Source organism: Mustela nigripes, chromosome 6 (assembly GCF_022355385.1).
Source record: "Mustela nigripes isolate SB6536 chromosome 6, MUSNIG.SB6536, whole genome shotgun sequence".
NCBI classification, from domain to species: Eukaryota; Metazoa; Chordata; class Mammalia; order Carnivora; family Mustelidae; genus Mustela; species Mustela nigripes.
This window is the reverse complement of record NC_081562.1, coordinates 22252937-22273925: the sequence shown is the minus strand read 5'-3', so window position 1 is coordinate 22273925 and position 20989 is coordinate 22252937. Positions and strand designations below refer to the sequence as shown.

General features: G+C 39.2%; 1 protein-coding gene across 4 annotated transcripts in view; it reads left to right on the top strand.

Annotated features, from left to right (window-relative positions):
* Positions 1–20989, top strand: part of APAF1 (apoptotic peptidase activating factor 1) — a 90366-nt gene that overhangs the window by 2727 nt on the left and 66650 nt on the right. For 2 of the 4 annotated variants that reach the window (XM_059402290.1, XM_059402292.1), the window contains exons 2-5: positions 461–586; positions 869–1043; positions 1236–1428; positions 2071–2268. In XM_059402290.1, coding sequence (XP_059258273.1) covers positions 906–1043; positions 1236–1428; positions 2071–2268 — 529 coding nt within the window. In that variant the 5' untranslated portion in view covers positions 461–586; positions 869–905. The remainder of the gene's footprint in view (positions 1–460; positions 587–868; positions 1044–1235; positions 1429–2070; positions 2269–20989) is intronic. The other 2 variants (XM_059402296.1, XM_059402291.1) reach the window with 1 other exon arrangement.

The window sequence follows — 20989 nt, the reverse complement described above, 5'->3', positions numbered from 1 at the left end:
AAGTAAATAAATAAAAATCTTTAAAAAATATTATAAATATGAAATGTAAATTGAAAAAAATTAAGACTATAGAAACGATATAAAAACCCCCAAATCTTGCTACTTAGAAGTAACCCCAAGTATGTTATGTTGAGTAGACTTCCTAATGTCTCCCTATGTATTTATATGATGCTAATGCATGATTTGTGCTGTATATGGAATCACATTTCTGATTTTTTTAAATTAGCAGTGTGTAGTGAACATCTTTCCATGTCAGTACATGGAGAAGGGTCTTATTTTAAATGGCTGTATAATACTCTATTTTATATACATGCTCTAATTTTTTTAATCCATATTCAGAAAGATGGGCATGTAGGTTGTTTTCATGTTTGCTTGTTTTTTTAATTTTTGTTTTGTTTTCATCTTTTTTCCCCCTCACCTAAACATTCTCCGTTAACTCTTTTTTTTTTTTTTTTTAAAGTAGGCTCCAGGCACAGTGTGGGGTTTGACCTTACACCCTGAGATCAAGAGTCACATGCCGAACTGACTGAGCCACCGAGGGACCCCTGTGGATATTTTTGCATACATATGTGAATGTCTTGTTGAGGTAAATTTCTAGAAGTGGGATTTCTGGGTTAGAGAGAATACTCACTTGAAATGGTTTTATATCTTATTATATTGCTTTCCAGAAAAGTTGCATCCATTTTATACTCTTTTCAAGCAGGGCACATGAATACTCATTTTCTTACACCTTTGAAAGCCTGGGTTTTATCTGTTTCTAAAAATCTTTGCAAAAAGGTCTTATTTTCTTTATTTCTTATTACCAGTGAGGTTACACATCTTTTCATATCTTTATTGCCCTGACAAATATTGTGATTTTTGCCCAAAGCTCATGGTTGACCGGTCATCAAAAAATTTGAGGGAGGATGGACGCAAAAGCTCGAAACTGTTTGCTTCAACATAGAGAAGCCCTGGAAAAGGACATCAAAACATCCTACATCATGGATCGTATGATTAATGATGGAGTTTTAACAGTATCGGAGGAGGAAAAAGTAAAAAATGAGGTGAAGCCCTCTGTGGAAGTCTGTGCTATAAAATTTTTTTTTCTTTCTAATTTTTATTTAAAAATGTATGACATAATTATTTGAGTTTAAAATATTTTCTTACATTTATTTCAGAACTTGCACTGTTCTCCACTAGTTTATGTTACCAACATATTCTTTGTAGTATGCTAAACTACTTATTTATTTTTTTAGCCCACTCAACAGCAGCGAGCAGCTCTGTTAATTAAAATGATACTTAAAAAAGATAATTATTCCTACATATCATTCTACAATGCTCTAATACATGAAGGGTATAAAGATCTTGCTGCCCTTCTTCAAAGTGGGATTCCTGTCATCTCTTCTTCCAGTGGTGGCAAAGATTCAGTTGGTGGCATAACTTCATATGGTTTGTATCCGTGATTTCTTCTATTACATTACTATCACAGTGACTGCATTGCTACAGTTTGTCTTACTGTAAATGAAGTCTGTTGAAGAGACACATTATGATTAGTTCACTGAAAATGCATGTGAAAAAAACTATAGTTCTGTTTTCCAATTCAGGTTTTTCTTTGCACCCATGTTAACTGCACATTTTTCTTCGTGCCCAGTGAGCTGTCTACTGGGCACTTTTAGATATTAAAAAGACAGTTTTTAGGCCTTTAAGCTCTTCTCCAATTCTGTGTGTATTGAGTTCATGCATAGGAAAGAATAAGAATGTTTAGAAATCGTGTTCTTGAAAAAAATTCCACATTTCCTTTACACCGTCCTTTCTAGTCTTCAGTATGAGAAAAAGAGATTGGGTAGTCAGAGAGGAATAGGTTGTGTAAGGGCAGATATAGATGGAGCTTTGCATTGTCCGTCATTTTGAGAAATATATGTTTTTGTTCTGCTAAATAAGAATGTTAAGGTTAGTATGCTAGCCACGTTTTCTTCTCTTGGGAGTTTTGAGGATAAAGGCTCAACCTTGCTTTCTTTTGGTTTTATGGTATAACTTGAGTAACCATTTCAGAGTTCTATTCATTCATACTTGTTTCGTTTTGGATTTCAGTGAAGACAGTCCTATGTGAAGGTGGAGTGCCACAGAGGCCGGTGGTTTTTGTTACCAGGAAGAAGCTGGTGAATGCAATTCAGCAGAACCTGTTCAAACTGAATGGTGAACCAGGATGGGTCGTCATATATGGAATGGCAGGTTGTGGGAAATCTGTTTTAGCTGCAGAATCTGTTCGAGATCATTTTTTCTTAGATGGTAAGTTTGTTTACCATGTGTTGGTGTCTGAAGAGAGATTCTTTAGGCATGATACTAGTTTCCTATTGCTGCTGTAACAAATTGCCAAAAATTTGGGGGCGTAAAACAACACGAATTTATTATTGGACAGTTCTGAAAGTCAGAAGTCTGAAGTAGTTCTTACTGGGCTAAAGTCAGGGTGTCAGCAGGGCTGAGTTCTTTTGGAGGCTCTAGGGAAAATCCTTTTCCTTGTGTTCTCCAGCTTCTAGAGGTGCCTGCATTCCTGGACTTACGGTTCCTTCTTTCATTTTCAAGCCAGTGGTATATAATAGTGTCTTCAGATCTTTTTCTCTCTTTCTGATCTTTACTTTTGTCATCAAATCTCTTTCTCTGACTCTCACCTTTTGCCTCTCTCTTCTAGGATCCCTTGGATGATCCAGGATAATCTCATCCCAAATCCTTAATTTAATTGCATCTGCAAAGTCCTTTTTGTCATGTAAGGTGACATAATTACAAGTTCTGTGGATTAGGATGTGAACATCTTCCGGGGGCTGTTAATCTGCCTACCCCAGGCATGATTAAATTTGGAATTTATTTTGTACCTGTCACAAGGAGGCTTGGCTAACCAGGCTAATAAATTCATATATTATCAGATGGTACTTATTATCACTGGGTTGAAGCTAGTTCCCTTGTATCTTAGTAATTGGAGGGTATTGTAGAGTTGAAAAGGATCTTCAAAGGTTGTCTAGCTTATATTCCTTCTTTTCAGGAAGTACTGGACTTAACACTCTCCAGTTAGTTGAGTGCTGTAGAGAAAGGTTTTTGGAAACCCAGTTCCCTTAATGATTCTCCTAGTGAGTGATTCTCCCATGTATTTGACATCGTGTATTAAAATACTAATTCCAGGAGCGCCTGGGTGGCTCAGTGGGTTAGAGCCTCTGCCTTTGGCTCAGGTCATGATCCCAGGGTCCTGGGATCAAGCCCCGCATCCGGCTCTCTGCTCAGCGTGAGCCTGCTTCCTCCTCTGTCTCTCTGTCCATTTGCAATCTCTGTCTATCAAATAAATAAATAAAATCTTAAAAAAATATACTAATTCCATTTCTGTAATTAGTTTTTTCAGTTGCTTATCTTTAAAAATAAAAATCTTTAGTAACTTGTCTACCTTATGTGTAATCCCCAAGAAAAAGAAGAAAATGGGAGTTGACTATGGCATCTGACGGGTTTTTGAGGATAAACATTTATTTGTTTATTTATTTATTTAGTAATCTCTACACTCAGTATAGGGCTCAGACTGACAACCCCAAGATCAAGAGTCTCATGCTCTACAGATTGAGCCAGCCAGGTGCTCCTGCTGATAGGCTTACAGATTCATTCGACATCTAATGACTCTTTTTCTGCTTCAGGTATTCATGTATTCATTAAATGTTTGAGAGACTATTGTGGAGCTTGACAAAAAAAGAAGGCCCAGTCTGTGCATCTAAGAAATTTGTTCATAGTCAAGTGGGAGATACCAGCGGCACCTGGGTGACTCAGTTAGTCAAGCATCTGCCTTTAGCTCAGATCATAATGCTAGGATCCTGGGATCGTCTCACAGCAGGCTCTTGCTCAGCATGGAGCCTGCTTTTCCCTCTGCTCCTACCTCTGCTTGTGCTTGTTCTCTCTCTCTCTCTCTCTGGCAAATAAATAAAATTAAAAAAAAGTTAAAACAACAAAAAACTCCCTGGAAAGGGCATGCTTCATTTAAAAAAAAAAAGGAGAGACAAATATGTAAACAGATTATATGTGATAAATTGAACAGTAGAAACAAGTATATGGTACAATTATAGCAAAGGAAGAAAAAAAAATTCTCTCTCATGGGGAAGAGGATGGACAGGACAGGCTTCCTGAATGACATGACATTTTAACTGGAGTTTGGAGGAAAGATAGAAGTTTGCCAGGTGGACTAGGCAGGGATGGGAGAGTAGGGAAGGTGGGAAGGTACTGGGTAGTCACTGGAATAGGAAAGGGCATACTGTGTAGAAGAGCATTTAGGACATCTGGCAGGTGACCTTAGTGAATCTGTTGGGTTCCCAGGGTATTCACTGGGAATAGTTACACGCCTTCATCAGTCTTTGGTTGCCTCTATTCATTAGTGACTTCAAGGAGTATTTAAAGATTGGTCCTGACTTCTAGTTGTTAATAACTTTTTTCTTTACAATATAGAACAGGCAGTAAAGAGAGTTTATGATGAGATGACAAAATATTGGAATAAATCATAAGCCTCTAAGAGGTTTAGAAGGATGGAGATTAGGGCACATCTGTTGGACTCACCTGGGCTTTAGTTTGTACTTCACAGCCCTTAGCGCTATTGATCATACTTTGGTCAGAAATATGCCCACTTTCCCCTTTGTCATTAGGTTTTGTGCAAGTCATGCAAGTCTTAGGGCTAAGGATTTATTTGAAGACTTACTCATTCACTCACTCACTCATTTATTCTACTACAAAGTTGATCACCAAGGGTGTTTCAGGATAAAGACGATTAAGTTCTTTTAGTGTGAAAAAATGGATGTTCCTTTTAGTATTATGAATTTCCTTTTAAAAATTGTAGCACACTGGGGCACCTGGGTGGTTCGGTGGGTTGGGCCTCTGCCTTTGCCCCGGGTCGTGATGTCAGGGTCCTGGGATCAAGCCCCACATCGGGCTCCCTGCTCAGCGGGGAGCCTGCTTCCCTCTCTCTCTCTGCCTGCCTCTCTGCCTACTTGTGATCTCTCTCTGTCAAATAAATAAAATCTTAAAAAAAAAAAATTGTAGCACACTAATTTAAAGATTAAAAGTGTGCCCCTCAATCAGTTTAAATAACTCTAGATTATTAGGGTGAGTTTTCAGTTTTGGGGGTTAAAATGACCAACGACTTATGGAATAATTCCCCAGGAGTCATATTATATACATTGTGGTCTCAGAATAGATTTTATTTATTTATTTATTTATTTATTTTATTATTTTTTTTTTTTAAAGATTTTATTTATTAATTTGACAGAGAGAAATCACAAGTAGACGGAGAGGCAGCCAGAGAGAGAGAGAGAGGGAAGCAGGCTCTCCGCTGAGCAGAGAGCCCGATGCGGGACTCGATCCCAGGACTCTGAGATCATGACCTGAGCCGAAGGCAGTGGCTTAACCCACTGAGCCACCCAGGCGCCCCTAGATTTTATTTATTTGACAGAGAGAGATCACAAGTAGGCAGAGAGGCAGGCAGAGAGAGAGGGGGAAGCAGTCTCCCTGCCGAGCAGAGAGCCTGATGTGGGGCTTGATCCGAGGACTTTGAGACCATGACCTGAGGTGAAGGCAGAGGCTTTAACCCACTGAGCCACTCAGGCGCCCCTCAGAATAGATTTTTAACCACTTTGTTTTGAGAAGATAGCAGTTGTCCAGTACATAGTGTGCTTAACATCACTCATATACTTCTATGATATCTTACATATGGAGCATTGAGTTAAACATTCCTTAGTTTACACCCAGTATGGTATTGGGTCTGTATAAGCCTTAGTTTCTTCTTGTTTTTATTTCCTTTTAAAAATTTCCCATCCTTATTTTCCTTTCCTTCTTCTAAGGAAAAACATACTTTTCCATTGTGTCTACTCTATACAACTACAGCACTATTTCATTTCTGACAGTAGATGTGTAGGTTTTCCACACATCCGATAACTTTAAGACTGGTTGGGTGTCCTATAATTTAATTCAATTCTGACACTATGTGCATGGAGATAGTGGCAGAGTCCACAGGTTAAGGGCCCTTCTGCCCCCCTCCCCTTCAGATAACCAATCACAAGTCCAGGTTGGTTTTTTAAAAAAATTAATTAATTTATTTGATGGGGGAGAGAGAGAGAGAGAGATCACAAGCAGGCAGAGAGGCAGGCAGAGAGAGGGGGAAGCAGGCTCCCTGCTGCTCAGAGAGCCCGATGCGGGGCTCAATCCCAGGACCCTGAGATCATGACCTGAGCCGAAGGCAGAGGCTTAACCCACCCAGGTGCCCTAGCAAGTTCAGGTTGTTACATGTGCATCTGACCAAATGGCTATAGACTGGAGATTCCCTTTCCTTGGATTTGATTGATTTGCTAGAGCAGCTTTCTCAGGAAAGCATTTCACTTATGACATTACTGGTTTATTTTAAAAGGCTATAACTCAGGAACAGCCAGGTGGAAGAGATGCAGAAAGCAAAGTAAATGGGAAGAGGTGCAGAGCTTCCATGCCCTCTCTAGTGTACCATTCTCTCCACACTTTCGGTCCGGAGGCTCTCTGTTTCCTGGTTTTGGGAGGCTTCATTACAAAGACACAACTGATTAAATTATTGGCCATTGGTGATTGAGTTCAGTTTCTATCCTCTCTTCCCTCCGCAGAGGTCTGAGAGATGTGGGGTGTGGTGCTGAAAGTTCCAACCTGGCAATGGTCCCCATCCTTAGCTTATAACAAGTCTTTCCAAAAATAACTTCATTAACAAGCTCAGGTGTGGTTGAAAGGGGCTTGTTACATGAATAGTTTCACTTTTATAGCTCCACAACTACTTCAGGAACTGGGAACAAAACTAAATATAAAAGGTGCCCCTATGGCTCTTATTTAAGAAATTACAAGGGTTTTATATCTGTGTGCCAAACAGTAATGACCAAATATATTGACCACAATATCACATCTCCCCATAGGTGCTCCTTCCAATTTTTTGTTTTTAAATTTTTTAAAAAAGATTTTATTTATTTATTTGATAGAAAGAGCACAGCCAGAGGGAGGAACAGACTCTCCACTGACTAGGGAGCCCAATGTAGGACTTGGTCCCAGGACCCTGGGATCATAACCCAAGGTGAAGGCAGACGCTTAACCAACTGAGGCACACAGGCACCCCCTTCCAGTATGTTTAATGTATGTTCTTCATAAGCACATGTGTATTATATGTTTTCTTGTAAAATGTTTGTTGTTTGTAGGCAGATATTTAAATTTGCCTAATTGTTATAGTGTTAATTATTTTCTTCTATTTCCTATCTCTTTTGATGCTGTTTTTAAGAGTTATCCTTCCTGGCTGTATATCTTACTTGTTACACCTGATTGCTGCCCTATGTGGGATGCATCCAGCATGTTTTATTATTCATTCCCCTTAGCTAATAGGTACGTAGATTGTCTCCAACTCTTTGCTGTCCTAGTAAAGCGGGGTTGAACTTCTACAGAAGTGAGAATTTTTTGAGTTTATGTATCTAGAAGCAGAATCACTAAATTGTAGAAAATGCTAATATCAAATCTGATTGCTCTCTAGTCTGTACATTCCCACCAGTAGAGTAGGAGGCCTCCTATGTCCTCATTTCCTTATCTAGCTTTATAATTTTCCTCATCTAGCTTTATATTTTTTGCCAGGCCAAAAAATTTGCATTTCTCTGTTAACTTGAGTTTGACTATTTTTTCATAAGCTTTTTAGCTTTTTGAGTTTCCTTTTTTAATAAGTTTTGTTTGTATCATTTGTCTGTTTTTCCATTGAGATTTCTATCTTTTTTTCATTGCTTTCTAGGAGTTTCTTTTATATTCTAGCTATTAGGCCTTGTTGGTTTTAGACTATATAAATATTTTTATTTATCTGTATTAACTTTATCCTGAATGTCTTTAACAAGTTTAAATTCCAATTTGGTTAAATTAACAAATTTTGGTGTCTTTTAATTTGTGCTTCTTGAACTTTGCTTAAGTAGTCCTTACCATTCATATTTAGTTCATTAATGTTTTTGGAATCTGCTTTAATGTATCTACTAGTTCAAGAGTAGATACTTTTGCTTTTTTTTTTTTTTTTAAAGAGATGTGGGGCCCGATCCCACGACCCTGGGATCATGACTTGAGCCAAAGGCAGACACTTAAGAGACTTAGCCACCCAGGTGCCCCAGATGCTGTTAGATTTTTAATTACTACTAGGAAAAGTCACATGTGAAATTGAGATGGGGTTAATTTTTCTCTGATTAAAGGCAGTTTTTCTGTGAATAAGTTTCTTTGAATGAATTACAGGTATAAGCCTCATTCAAGGCTAAATTGCTCCCTCTTGTGCCCATAGTCAAGATGTTTACATTCTTTCTGAAATGTGGAATTAATACTTAAGCATTTAACTATCATATTGTGACAGTAGGAGATTTGCAAATCAGTTGGTCATTTGATCTCTATCTTTCTTTGTAAAGCTAACAGTGTTTTATTTTTCTTGCATAGTTTTCTCCCCCCCCCCCCCCTTTTTAAAGATTTTATTTATTTATCTGACAGAGATCACAGGTAGGCAGAGAGGCAGGCAGAGAGAGAGGGGGTAGCAGGCTCCCCGCTGAGCAGAGAACCTGATTCGGGGTTTGATCCCAGGACCTTGGGATCATGACCTGAACTGACGGCAGAGGCTTTAATCCACTGAGCCACCCAGGTGCCCCTTCTTTTTTTTTTTTTTTTTTTTTTTAAAGTAAACTCTTCCCCAAAGTGGGGCTTGAACTCAAGACCCTGAGATCAAGAGTCACATGCTCTACTGACGAAGCCAGCCAGGCACTCCTTGCGTAGGTTTCTAAGGCCCTAATTTTTTAGTTTTAAATTTAGGAGAAAAAGACTTTTTTTTTTTTTGCTTTTGAACATACTGTGTTTTATTATTTTTTTTTTAAATTTTGTTTTTAGTTGACTTAAAGTTGACATACAATGTTACATTAGTTTTAGGTATACAACAAAGTGATTTGAGAACTCTGCTGTGTTACCCTGTACACTCCACAACTATAGCTAGCATCTGTTACCATGCAGTACTATTATAGTACCATTCTCTATATTCCCTATGCTGTACCTTTCATCCCCTGGACTTACTCATTCCATAACCAGAAGTCTGTACTTCCCACTCCCCATTGCCCATTTTGCCCCTTCCCCCTCATTCCCCACATTTTAGCAACCATCCGTTTGTTCTCTGTATTTATGGGTCTGTTTCTGCCTTTTTTTTTTTTGCTTATATGTTTTTAGATTCTACATTTAAGTGAAATCATATGGTATTTGTTTTTAAGAGAAAGACCTTTGGTCTAGGTAATAGGTACATAAATTTAAATCTGAAGAATTTACTAGTTTGGTACATCAGGTTCTTTCTTTCCCTTGTCTTTAACTCTGGGATGATTTGCAAGATATCTGTCTGTCTGTATATGTCTGTCTATGTCCATGCCCAGCATGGAGCCCAATGTAAGGCTTGAACTTAGGACTCTGAGATCAAGACCTGAGCTGAGATCACGAGTTGGACACTTAACCAACTGAGTTACCCATGTGCCCTGATTTTTAAGAAATTTTAAATAGAATAGACATGTTTAAAAAACCCAAAACTTTAGGAGCAACAGGTAGTTTAAAATTTCTTTTAAATATCACAAAAGGAGGGGAGCCTTGTAGGCTCAGTCTTTAGACCATGCAACTTCTAAACTTGGGGTTGTAATTTCAAGCCCCACATTGGGTGTAGAGATTACCTAAAAATAAAATCTTGAAAAATTTTACAAAATGTAGTATTTTCATTTAGAAAGAAGTAAAAATTCTTTGCACCTGCTTTCTTCCTTTTTTCCTAAATTCTAAATCCTTCAGCAGACATAATCATGGTTAACAGTTTAGAGTAATTTTTCCAAGGTTTTTTTTTTTTAAGATTTTATTTATTTATCTGACAGAGACACACCGAGAGAGGGAACACAAGCAGAGGGAGTGGGAGAGGGAGAAGCAGGCCTCCCACGGAGCAAGGAGCCTGATGTGGGGCTCAATCCCAGAACCCTGGAATCGTGACCTGAGCCGAAGGCAGACGCTTAATGACTGAGCCACCCAGGCGCCTCTCCAAGCTTTTTTCTGGTGCATTTACAAACCTCTGCACACACACAACACTAAGGGAAACCTCAGGGATTTACTATTTCATAAATCTTGACTTACACAGAAGGAAGTCTAATGGAGCTTTCAGAAGCTTTCAGTGGTAATCAAACCATGCTTCATAGCACTATCTTTACCTTAGTTCTTGCGGAGTTCTCTGTTTTCTGGTAATTTGTTTTTTTTTTAGATTCTCATGCAGTTTGTGTTCAGTACATTGTCGATTCTGATCTAGGTTTCCTCCTCTCATTCCCAAGCTTTTCTTTCTAACCTAGATTTCCTCCTCTGTGATCAGGGAACTCCCCTATCTTATCAGTCTGTTCTTGGATCATTTATCTCCTTTCCTTATCTGAAATTGGACAGTTCTTAGAGGCTACCCTGTTCTCTGTAGTTGTTCTCCAGGGTGTGGCAACTTTTTTTCCTTTACATCTCACCTATTTCAGGACCAGGAAATGGGTAGATGTTCTCCTTGCTTTTCTCTTGCCTCATCTAGACGGTTAATACTCCCTTCTCTAGCTAAAGTCTTTCCTTTGCGATTGATTTCTCTGATCTTTCCCAGTTAATGGTATTGCTCTCATTCATTGATATTGAAGTTTGTAGTTATAAATTTAAGTTCTTCTCATGTGGACACTCATAGTAAGATATTCATATTTATATGGATGAATCATCCAAAACCTTGGCCTCTCAGTTTCTTTCTTTTTTTAAATTAACATATAATGTATAATTTGTTTCAGGGGTACAGGTCTGTGATTCAGCAGTCTTACACAATTCACAGCGCTCACCATAGCATATACCTTCCCCAGTGTCCATAGCCCAGCCACTGCAACCCTCCCAGCCGCCTACACGCCAGCAACCCTCTGTTTCTTGAGCTTAAGAGTCTCTTATAGCTTGTTTTCCTCTCTGGTTTTGTCCTATTTCATTTTTTCCTCTCTTCCCTCATGGTCCTCTGCCTTGTTTCTTAAATTCCACATATTAGCAAGATCATATGATAATTGTTTTTCTCTGATTGACTTATTTCGCTTAGCATAATAGCCTCTAGTTGTATCCATGTCACTGTCATTTCTGCAAATGACGTGTCACTTGTCATTTGCAGAAATGGCAAGTTTTCATTTTTTGATGACTGCATAATATTCCATTTTATATATATACACCACATCTTTATCCATTCATCTGCCAATGGACGTCTAGGCTCTGTCCATAGTTTGGCTATTGTGGACATTGCTGCTGTATACATTGGGGTGCATATGCCCCTTCAGATCACTACATTTGTCTCTTTGGGGTATATACCCAGTAGTGAGATTGCTGGGTCATAGAAAAGCTGTTTCCAACTTTCTGAGGACTCTTCATACTGTTTTCCAGAGTGGCTGCACCAGCTTGCATTCCCACCAACAGTGTAGGAGGGTTTCCCCTTTCTCCACATCCTCACCAGCATCTGTCATTTCCTGACCTGTTAATTTTAGCCATTCCGACTGTATGAGGTGGAGTCTCATTGTGATTTTGATTTGTATTTCCCTGATGCCAGGTGATGTTGAGCACTTTCTCATGTGTCTGTTGGCCATCTGGAAGTCTTCTTTGCAGAAATGTCTGTTCATGTCTTCTGCTCATTTCTTGATTGGATTATTTGTTCCTTGGGTGTTGAGTTTGGTAAGTTTTTTATAGATTTTGGATACTAGCCCTTTATCTAATATATCATTTACAAATGTCTTCTCCCATTCTGTCAGTTGTCTTTTGGTTTTGTTGACTGTTTCCTTTGCTGTGCAAAAGCTTTTGATCTTGATGAAGTCCCAATAGTTCATTTTTGCCCTTGCTTCCCTTTCCTTTGGTGATTTCCCTAGGAAGAAGTTGTTGCAGCTGAGGTCAAAGAGGTTGCTGCCTGTATTCTCCTCAAGGATTTTGATGGAGTCCTGTCTCACATTGAGGTCTTTCATCCATTTTGAGTCTATTTTTGTGTGTGGTGTAAGGAAATGGTCCAGTTTCATTCTTTTGCATGTGGCTGTCCAATTTTCCCAACACCATTTGTTGAAGAGACTTTTTTCCATTGGACATTCTTTCCTGCTTTGTGAAAGATTAGTTGACCATAGAGTTGAGTGTCAATTTCTGGGCTCTGTGTTCTGTTGCATTGATCTTAGCGTCTGTTTTTGTGCCAGTACCATGCTGTCTTGATGATTATAGCTTTGTAATAGAGCTTGAAGTCTGGAATTGTGATGCCACCAGCTTTGCTTTTCTTTTTCAACTTTCCTTTGGCTTTTTCAAGTCTTTCCTGGTTCCATACAAATTTTAGGATTATTTTTTCCATTTCTGTGAAAAAAAGTGGATGGTATGTTGGTAGGGATTACATTAAATGTGTAGATCACTCTAAGTAGCATAAACATTTTCACAGTATTTTTTTTTATAATCCTTAAGCATGAAACATTTTTCCATTTCTTTGTGTGTTCCTCAGTTTCTTTATGAGTATTCTGTAGTTTTCTGAGTACAGATTCTTTGTCTCTTTGGTTAGATTTATTCCTAGGTATCTTAAAGTTTTGAATGCAGTTGTAAATGGGATTGAGTCCTTAATTTCTCTTTCTTCTGTCTTGGTGGTGTATAGAAATGCAACAGAACGGATTTCTGTTCATTGATTTTTTTTTTTTTAAGAATTTTTAAGGATTTTATTTATTTATTTGACAGAGGGAGAGAGAGATCACAAGCAGGCAGAGAGGCAGGCAGAGAGAGAGGGGGAAGCAGGCTCCCTGCCGAGCAGAGAGCCCGAGGTGGGGCTCGATCCCAGGACCCTGAGATCATGACCTGAGCCGAAGGCAGAGGCTTAACCACTGATCCACCCAGGCGCCACTGTTCATTGATTTTATATCCTGACACTTTACTGAATTCTTTTATGAATTCTGCCAGTTTTGGGGTAGAGTCTTTGGGTTTTCTACATAAATTATCCTATCATCTGCAAAGAGTGAGAGTTTGACTTCTTTGCCAATTCGGATGCCTTTTTTTTTTTTTTTTTAAATGAGAGAGAGAGCACGAGCAGGGGGAGGGTCAGAGGGAGAAGCAGACTCCCTACCGAGCAGGGAGGCTGATGTGGGATTCAATCTTGGGACTCCAGAATCATGACCTGAGCCGAAGGCAGTCGCTTAACCAACTGAGCCACCCAGGCGCCCTCGGATGCCTTTTATTTCTTTTTGTTGTCTGATTGCTGAAGCTAGGACTTCCAGTACTATGTTGAATAGCAGTGGTGATAGTGGACATCCTGCTGTGTTCCTGACTTTAGGGGGAAAGCTCTCAGTTTTTCCCCATTACAAATGACATTTGCTGTGGGTTTTTCATAGATTGCTTTTATGATATTGAGGTATGTACCTTTTTTCCCTACACTCTGAAGAGTTTTAATCAAGAAAATATGCTGTACTTTGTCAAATGCTTTTTTTGCATCTATTGAGAGGATCATATGGCTCTTGTCCTTTTTTTGATTAATGTATCACATGGATTGATGTTGGACCACTCTTGCAGCCCGGGAATAAATTCCAGTTGGTCTGGTGAATAACCCTTTTAATGTACTGTTGGATCCTATTGGCTAGTATTTTGATGTGAATTTTCATATCCATGTTCATCAGGGATATTGGTCTGTAATTCTCCTTTTTCATGGGGTCTTTGTCTGATTTTGGGATCAGGGTAATGCTGGCCTCATAAAATGAGTTTGGAAGTTTTCCTTCCATTTCTGTTTTTTGGAACAGTTTTGGAACAATAGGTATTAATTCTTTAAATGTTTGGTAGAATTCCCCTGGGAAGCCATCTGGCCCTAGGCTCTTGTTGATTAGGAGATCTTTGATTGCTACTTCAATTTCGTTGCTGGTTATGGGTCTGTTCAAGTTTTCCGCTTCTTCCTGGTTCAGTTTTGGTAGTTTATATGTCTCTAGGAATGCATCCATTTCTTCCAGATTGTCTGATTTGTTGACATACAGTTGCTCATAGTATGTTCTTATAATTGTTTGTATTTCTTTAGTGTTAGTTGTGATCTGTCCTCTTTTATTCATGATTTTATTAATTTTGGTCTGTTCTCTTTTCCTTTTGATAAGTCTGGTCAGGGGTTTATCAATCTTATTAATTCTTTCAAAGAACCAGCTCCTAGTTTTCTTGATTTGTTCTGCTGTTCTTTTGGTTTCTATTTCCTTGATTTCTGTTCTGATCTTTATTATTTCTCTTCTGCTGTGTTTAGGCTTTCTTTGCTGTTCTTTCTCCAGCTCCTTTAGGTGTAGGGTTAGGTTGTGTATTTGAGACCTTTCTTTTCTCTTGAGGAAGGCTTGTATTGCTATATACTTTTCTCTTTTGGACCTCCTTTGCTGCATCCCAAAGGTTTTGAACAGTTGTGTTTTTATTTTCATTTGTTTTCATTAATTTTTAAACTCTTCTTGGGGCGCCTGGGTGGCTCAGTGGGTTAAAGCCTCTGCCTTCAGCTCAGGTCATGATGCCAGGGTCCTGGGATTGAGCCCCACATCAGGCTCTTTGCTTGTCAGGGAGCCTGCTTATTCTCTTTGCCTGCCTCTCTGCTTACTTATGTTCTCTGTCTGTCAAATAAATAAATAAAATCTTTAAAAAAAATAAAATTCTTCTTTAATTTCCCAGTTGACCCATTCATTCTTTAGTAGTATGTTCTTTAGTGTCCATGTATTTGAGTTCTTTCCAGCTTATGTGATTGAGTTCTAGTTTCATTGTGGTCCGAAAATATGTAGGGAATGATTCCAGTCTTTTGGTACTGGTTGACACTTGATTTATGACCCAGGATGTGATGTATTCTGGAAAATGTTCCATGTGTTGTAAAGAAGACTGTGTATTCTGTTGCTTTGGGATGGATGTTCTGAAAATATCTGTGAAGTCCATCTGGTCCAGTGTGTCATTTAAAGCCTTTATTTCCTTGTTGGCCTTTTGCTTAGAAGATCTGTCCTTTTCAGTGAGGGGGTGTTAAAATCCCCTACTATTACTGTTTATTGTCAATGTGTTTCTTTGATTTTATTATTAATTGGCTTATATAGTTGGCTGCTCCCATGTTAGGGGCATAAATATTTACAATTATTAGATCTTCTTATTGGATAGATCCTTTAAGTATAATATGGTGTCCTCCTTCATCTTATTATAGTCTTTGGTTTAAAATCTAATTTTTCTGATGTAAAGATTGTCACCCCAGCTTTCTTTTGATGTCCATTAGCATGGTAAATGGGTTTTCCACCTCCTCACTTTAAATCTGGAGGTGTGTTTGGGTAAAAAATGAGTCTCTTGTGACAGCATATTGTTGGGTCTTGTTTTTTTTTTAATCTACTCTGATACCCTGTGTCTTTTGTTTGGGGCATTTATCCCATTTACCTTCAGGGTAATTATTGAAATATATGAATTTAGTGCCACTGAATTGCCTGTTAGGTGACTTACTATATATTGTCTCTATTCCTTCCTGGTCTGTGTTACTTCTAGGCTCTCTCTTTGCTTAGAGGACCCCTTTCAGTATTTCTTGTAGGACTGGTTTGGCAATTGCAAATTCCTATGGTTTCTGTTTGTTCTGGAAGCTGTTTATCTCTCCTTCTGTTTTCAGTGACAGCCTAGCTCAATATAATATTCTTGGCTACATGTTTTTCTCCTTTAGTACCCTGAATATATCATGACTGTTTTTTCTGGCCTTCCAGATCTCTGTGTATAGGTCTACTGGCAGTGTAATGTTTATGCCATTGTAGGTTTGAGACCTCTTGTCCTGAGCTGAGATTTTAAAGTTTTACTGTTAGATGTCAGGGTGTTATCATATTTTTACTGATTTTGAGGGGAGTTCTCTGTGCCTCTTGGATTTTGATGTCTGTTTATTTTCCCAAATTAGGGAAATTCTCTGCTGTAATTTGCTCCAATATACCTGCCCCCCCCTTCTTCTTCTGGGATCCCAATTATTCTAATATTGTTTTGCTTCATGGTATCACTTACCTCTTTAATTCTCCCCTCATGATTCAATAGTTGTTTATCTCTCTTTTTCTCAGCTTTTTTATTCTCTATCATTTGGTCTTCTATATCACTAATTCTCTCTTATGTGTCATTATCCTGTCAGTTAGAGTCTCCATTTTTGACTACATCTCATTTCATTGATAGCCTTTTTGATTTCGATTTGGTTAGATTTTATTTCTCTAGAAAGGGATTTTCTAATATTTTCTATGCTTTTTTGTTTACATCCAGCTAGTATCTTTACAATTGTCATTCTGAACTCTAGTTCCAACATCTTACTAATGTCCATGTTGATTAGTCCCCTGGCAATCAGTACTGCCTCCTTTTTTTTTTTTTTGAGGTGACTTTTTCTGTTTTGTCATTTTGTCTGGAGAAGAACAGATGAACAAAAAACCAAAGTGCTACAGAAAAATGACCCCAGAAAAATATACACTAAACAAATCAGAAAAATGGGTGGGGGGTGAGGGCAGAGGGAAAAAAAAGAAGACTGTGATTAGGCTGGTGAATAGAATAGAGCCACACACTAGATTTTAGGTGTAAAAATGAAAATTAAAAAAGATTTTTTAAAAGGAAATGATGAAGTGATAAGTTGGTTGAAAAAAGAAAGAAACATTAAAAAAAAAAATGGAAGAATATGATCAGGCAGGTGAATACAACAAAGCCATACACTAGATTTAGGGTATATTTTGGTCTGTTAGAAGAATCTGCATCCTGAAATTTTAAAGAAGGAAAATATATGCATATAAAAATTAAGGGTAAATGCAATGAAGGGATAGAGTATGACTGTAAAATAATAATTAAAATAGATTTTTAAGAAGGGATTGATGAGAAGTTGGTTGAAAAAGGAAAGAAGTATAATTCTGACATGTCTTCTCCTGAGGTAGAATTGCACCACCCTTGCCAGGAGCTAGGTAAGTAATCTGCTTGGGTTTGCTTTTGGTAGCTTTCATTCCCTGAAAGCTTTCTGTATAGCTTTGGGGGGTGAGAATGAAAATGGCGGCCTCCCAATCCCTGGCCCTGGGGAAGCCAAGAGCTCAGGGCCCTGCTCCTCGGTGCATCCCCAGAGAAAAGCAGTCAGTCTCTCCTGTCTCCCTAGTCTCTAGTTGCATTCTGTGCTCACCTGGCCTATGACCAAGTATTTCTGTCTGAGGCACATGACCCCGTTTGGAGTCTCCAAACCCAGCAGATTCCTGTGGTGCACCCCCATGCCGCTCCTCATTGGGGAGAAAGGGGAGTCTCCCTCAGATCTGCCACTTGTAGGGTCCCTGCCGGAAGAGCAGTGGTCCAACTGTGCCAGGAATCACGGATTATGGCAACCTGAACTGAGAGCCTGCTCCTCGGCTCTGTCTTTGCAGTCGGCTTCCCTGCTCTGATACCTGGGAGCTCTGCCGTACTCAGGTACCCTCAGTCTTTCTGTGACCCCGAGAGTCCTGACAGTGTTCCAGTGAGGCACCCCCACCCCCACCGCCCGTGGCCTCTGCGTAGCCACTGGAGTGATGTCTCTCACTGGAACAGACTTCTGAAACTTATGATTTTGTGCTCCTCTATCACTTGCTGGGAGCCAGCTGACAGAGGCTCCCTTCCCAGCAGTTTATCTTTCCGTATATTGCCTTAGATTGACTTCTCTGCATGTCCAACCTTCCAGAAAGTAGCAGTTTTTCTGTTCATAGAGTTGCTGCTATTCTTTTCTTCAGTCTCCTGTTGAGTTCACAAGTGTTCAGAATAGTCTGATAACTGTCTAGCTGAATTCCTGGGACTGGAGGAAATTTAGGTCTCCTACTCCTCTGCCATCTTGGAGCCCATCCCTGGCTTCTCGATTTCTTGATGTCTTTATCTGCGGTAATCATTTTCTTTGCTTTTCTTTATCCATATACTTCCTGATCACATACTGGACCCTTGACCTTATCAATACCAGAAATGATACCACATTTGAAATCTTAATGTTAAGCAGTTTGTTGTGTTCTTTGCCCACCTCCACCTATTCGGCTCAAGTTCACTACAGTTTTTGGACCTATCAAGACTTATCCCTTGATTCTATAATATCCTCACTGTTTTTCCCATTAGCCTCCTCTTTAGGCTCAGGCCTAGGTTTTTATCACCCAATATTTGGTTGCTTCTTTGCACATGTTCTTGGTTCTTTAGTTTCTCCTTACTTGGGTAAATTCTGCTTCCTTCTTTTTGCTAGGAGATAGAATCTAATTGCTTAGTCCCCATTGCTCTATCCAGACAGTTACTCACTTACTCCCATGGCTTCATCTGGACAGTTACTTGCTTCCTCTTTGCTGGAGAAAATTACCCAGCTGAGTTCCAATTTAAATTCATAATCATAAACCTTGGCAGTTTTACTAGGTTTAGTTAGTGGATATATAACCCTTGCATTGAGGTTTGTAGGGTGTAATTGGGAAAAACTTTTTTCCCTTATAGCCTGTTTAACACTTCCCTGGCACTGATTCTTTTCCTGCCTTTATATAGGTTCAGAGTCCCCAGGTCACCTCAAGTTTTTTTTTTTTTTTTTAATTTATTTAACTGACAGAGATCACAAGTAGGCGGAGAGGCAGGCAGAGAGAGAGAGGGGGAAGCAAGCTCCCTGCTCAGCAGAGAGCCCGATAGAGGGCTCGATCCCAGGACCCTGGGACCATGACCTGAGCCGAAGGCAGAAGCTTAACCCACTGAGCCATCCAGGCGCCCCGACCTCAAGTTTTAAAAACAATCTAATTATGGGAGGGAAATATTTTATTTATTTTAGAGAGCGAGAGAGAGTGCATGCACATGTGTGTGTGCAAATGCGGGAAGGGGCAGGGAGAGAGAGAATCTCAAGCCAACTCCTTGCTGGGTGGAGAGCCTGACATGGGGCTTGATTCTAGAACCCTGAGATCATGACACAAGCCGAAATCCAGAGTCAGATGCTAAACTGTCTGAGCCACCAGGCACCCCAGTTTCTTTTTTCCCCCCCTAAGGTTTTTATTTTAATTTGAGTTAGGTAACACATAATGTTATATTAGTTTCAGATCTGTGATATAGTTATTCAACAATTCAGAACATCACCTGGTGCCCATTGCAATAAGTACATGCCCTTTTTTTTTTTTTTTTTTTTTTTAAGATTTTATTTATTTGAGAGACAGAGTGAACAAGAAAAAGAGCACATGAACAGAAGCAGAGGGAGAGGGAGAAGCAGACTTCCGGCTGAGCAGAGAGCTCAGTGTGGGGCTCAATCCCAGGACTCAGATGATGAGCTGAGCCAAAACCAGATGCTTAGCTGACTGAACCATCCAGGCACCCCTACTCTTATCTTTTCATTTACTTTTTTTTGGTTGTTGTTGTGTGACTTTATTTTTTATAGGGTTATATTAGTTTTAAGTGTACAATATAGCAATTCAGTAATTCCATACATCCTCCAGGGCAGGTGCACTTCTTAATCCCCATTACCTCTTTAACTCATTCCCCAACCCTCCCTCCCCTCTGCTAATCAAGAGTTTGTTTGCTATAGTTAAGAGTCAGTTTCTTGGTTCATCTCACTCTTTTTTCCCCTTTGGTTATTTGTTTTGTTTCTTAAATTCCACATATGCGTGAAATCTTGTGGTGTTTATCTTTCTCTGATTTATTTCGGTTAGCATTGTATTCTCTAAGTCCATTGCTAACCATTGTATTCACTAACTCCATGTCATTGCGAATGATAAGATCTAATTCTTTTTTATGGCAAAATATTTCATTGTGTATATATACCACATCTTCTTTATTCATTCATTAATCCTTATCTTGGCTATTATAAATAATGCTGCTATAAACATAGGCATGCATATATCCTTTTGAATCACTGTTTTTGTATTCTTTGGGTTAATACCCAGTAGTGCCATTGCTGGATCATGGAGTAGTTCTATTTCTTTTTTTAAAAGATTTTATTTATTTATTAGAGAGGGAGGGAGAGAGCGAGCATGAATGGTGGGTAGGGGCAGAGGGAGAAGGAGAAGCAGACTACCCACTGAGCAGGGAGCCAATGTGGAAGTACAATCCCAAAACCCCAGGATCATGACCCAGGATCATAAGGCAGACACTTAACCATTAGAGCCTTCTAGGCACCCCAGGGTAGTTCTGTTTTTAACTTTTAAGGACTCTCCGTACTGTTTTCCAGTGACTGTACCAGTTTGCATTCCGGCAGTCTAATTTCAATAATTAAAATGTCAAGTATCGTTTAACATTCCAAACCTCATTTACATATAAGGTTTTTTCCTTCCTTAGTTGGGCCTGCCTCAGGCTTGGAAAGAGTTGGTTAAGATGGACATTGCAGTTGTTTCCACCTTTTTTTGTTGCAAACAATGCTGCAGTTAATATCCTTGAGGAGGCAGAATAGTTCATAAGTTGAGCATGGGTTCTGGAGGTTTGAATACCACCTCTGCTTTATTATCTGTGTAACCTTAGGCAAATTACTCAGGCTTCCTATACCTCAGTTTCCTCTGTAAAACTGGGATAATAATAGTCTCTGCTTATTGGATGCCTGCGTGGCTTGGTTGGTTATTTGTCTCTCTCTTTTTTTTTAAAGATTTTATTTATTTATTTGACAGACAGAGATCACAAGTAGGCAGAGAGGCAGGCAGAGAGAGAGGGAAGCAGGCTCCCTGCTGAGCAGAGAGCCCGATGTGGGACTCGATCCCAGGACCCTGAGATCATGACCTGAGCCGAAGGCAGCAGCTTAATCCACTGAGCCACCCAGGCGCCCTGGTTATTTGTCTCTTGATCTCAGATCAGGTCTTGGTCTCAGGGTTATGAGTTTGAGCCCCTCATTGGACTCCCTGCTGGGTGTGGAGCCTGCTTAAAATAATAGTGTCTGCTTGATAGTTTAATATATAGATTAAATATAGGTTATTATGTAGAACTCTTAGAATAGTGCTCAATAAATATATCATAAATAGATCTTTGCATATATATAAATCTAGATGATTAAACTTTTAAAATA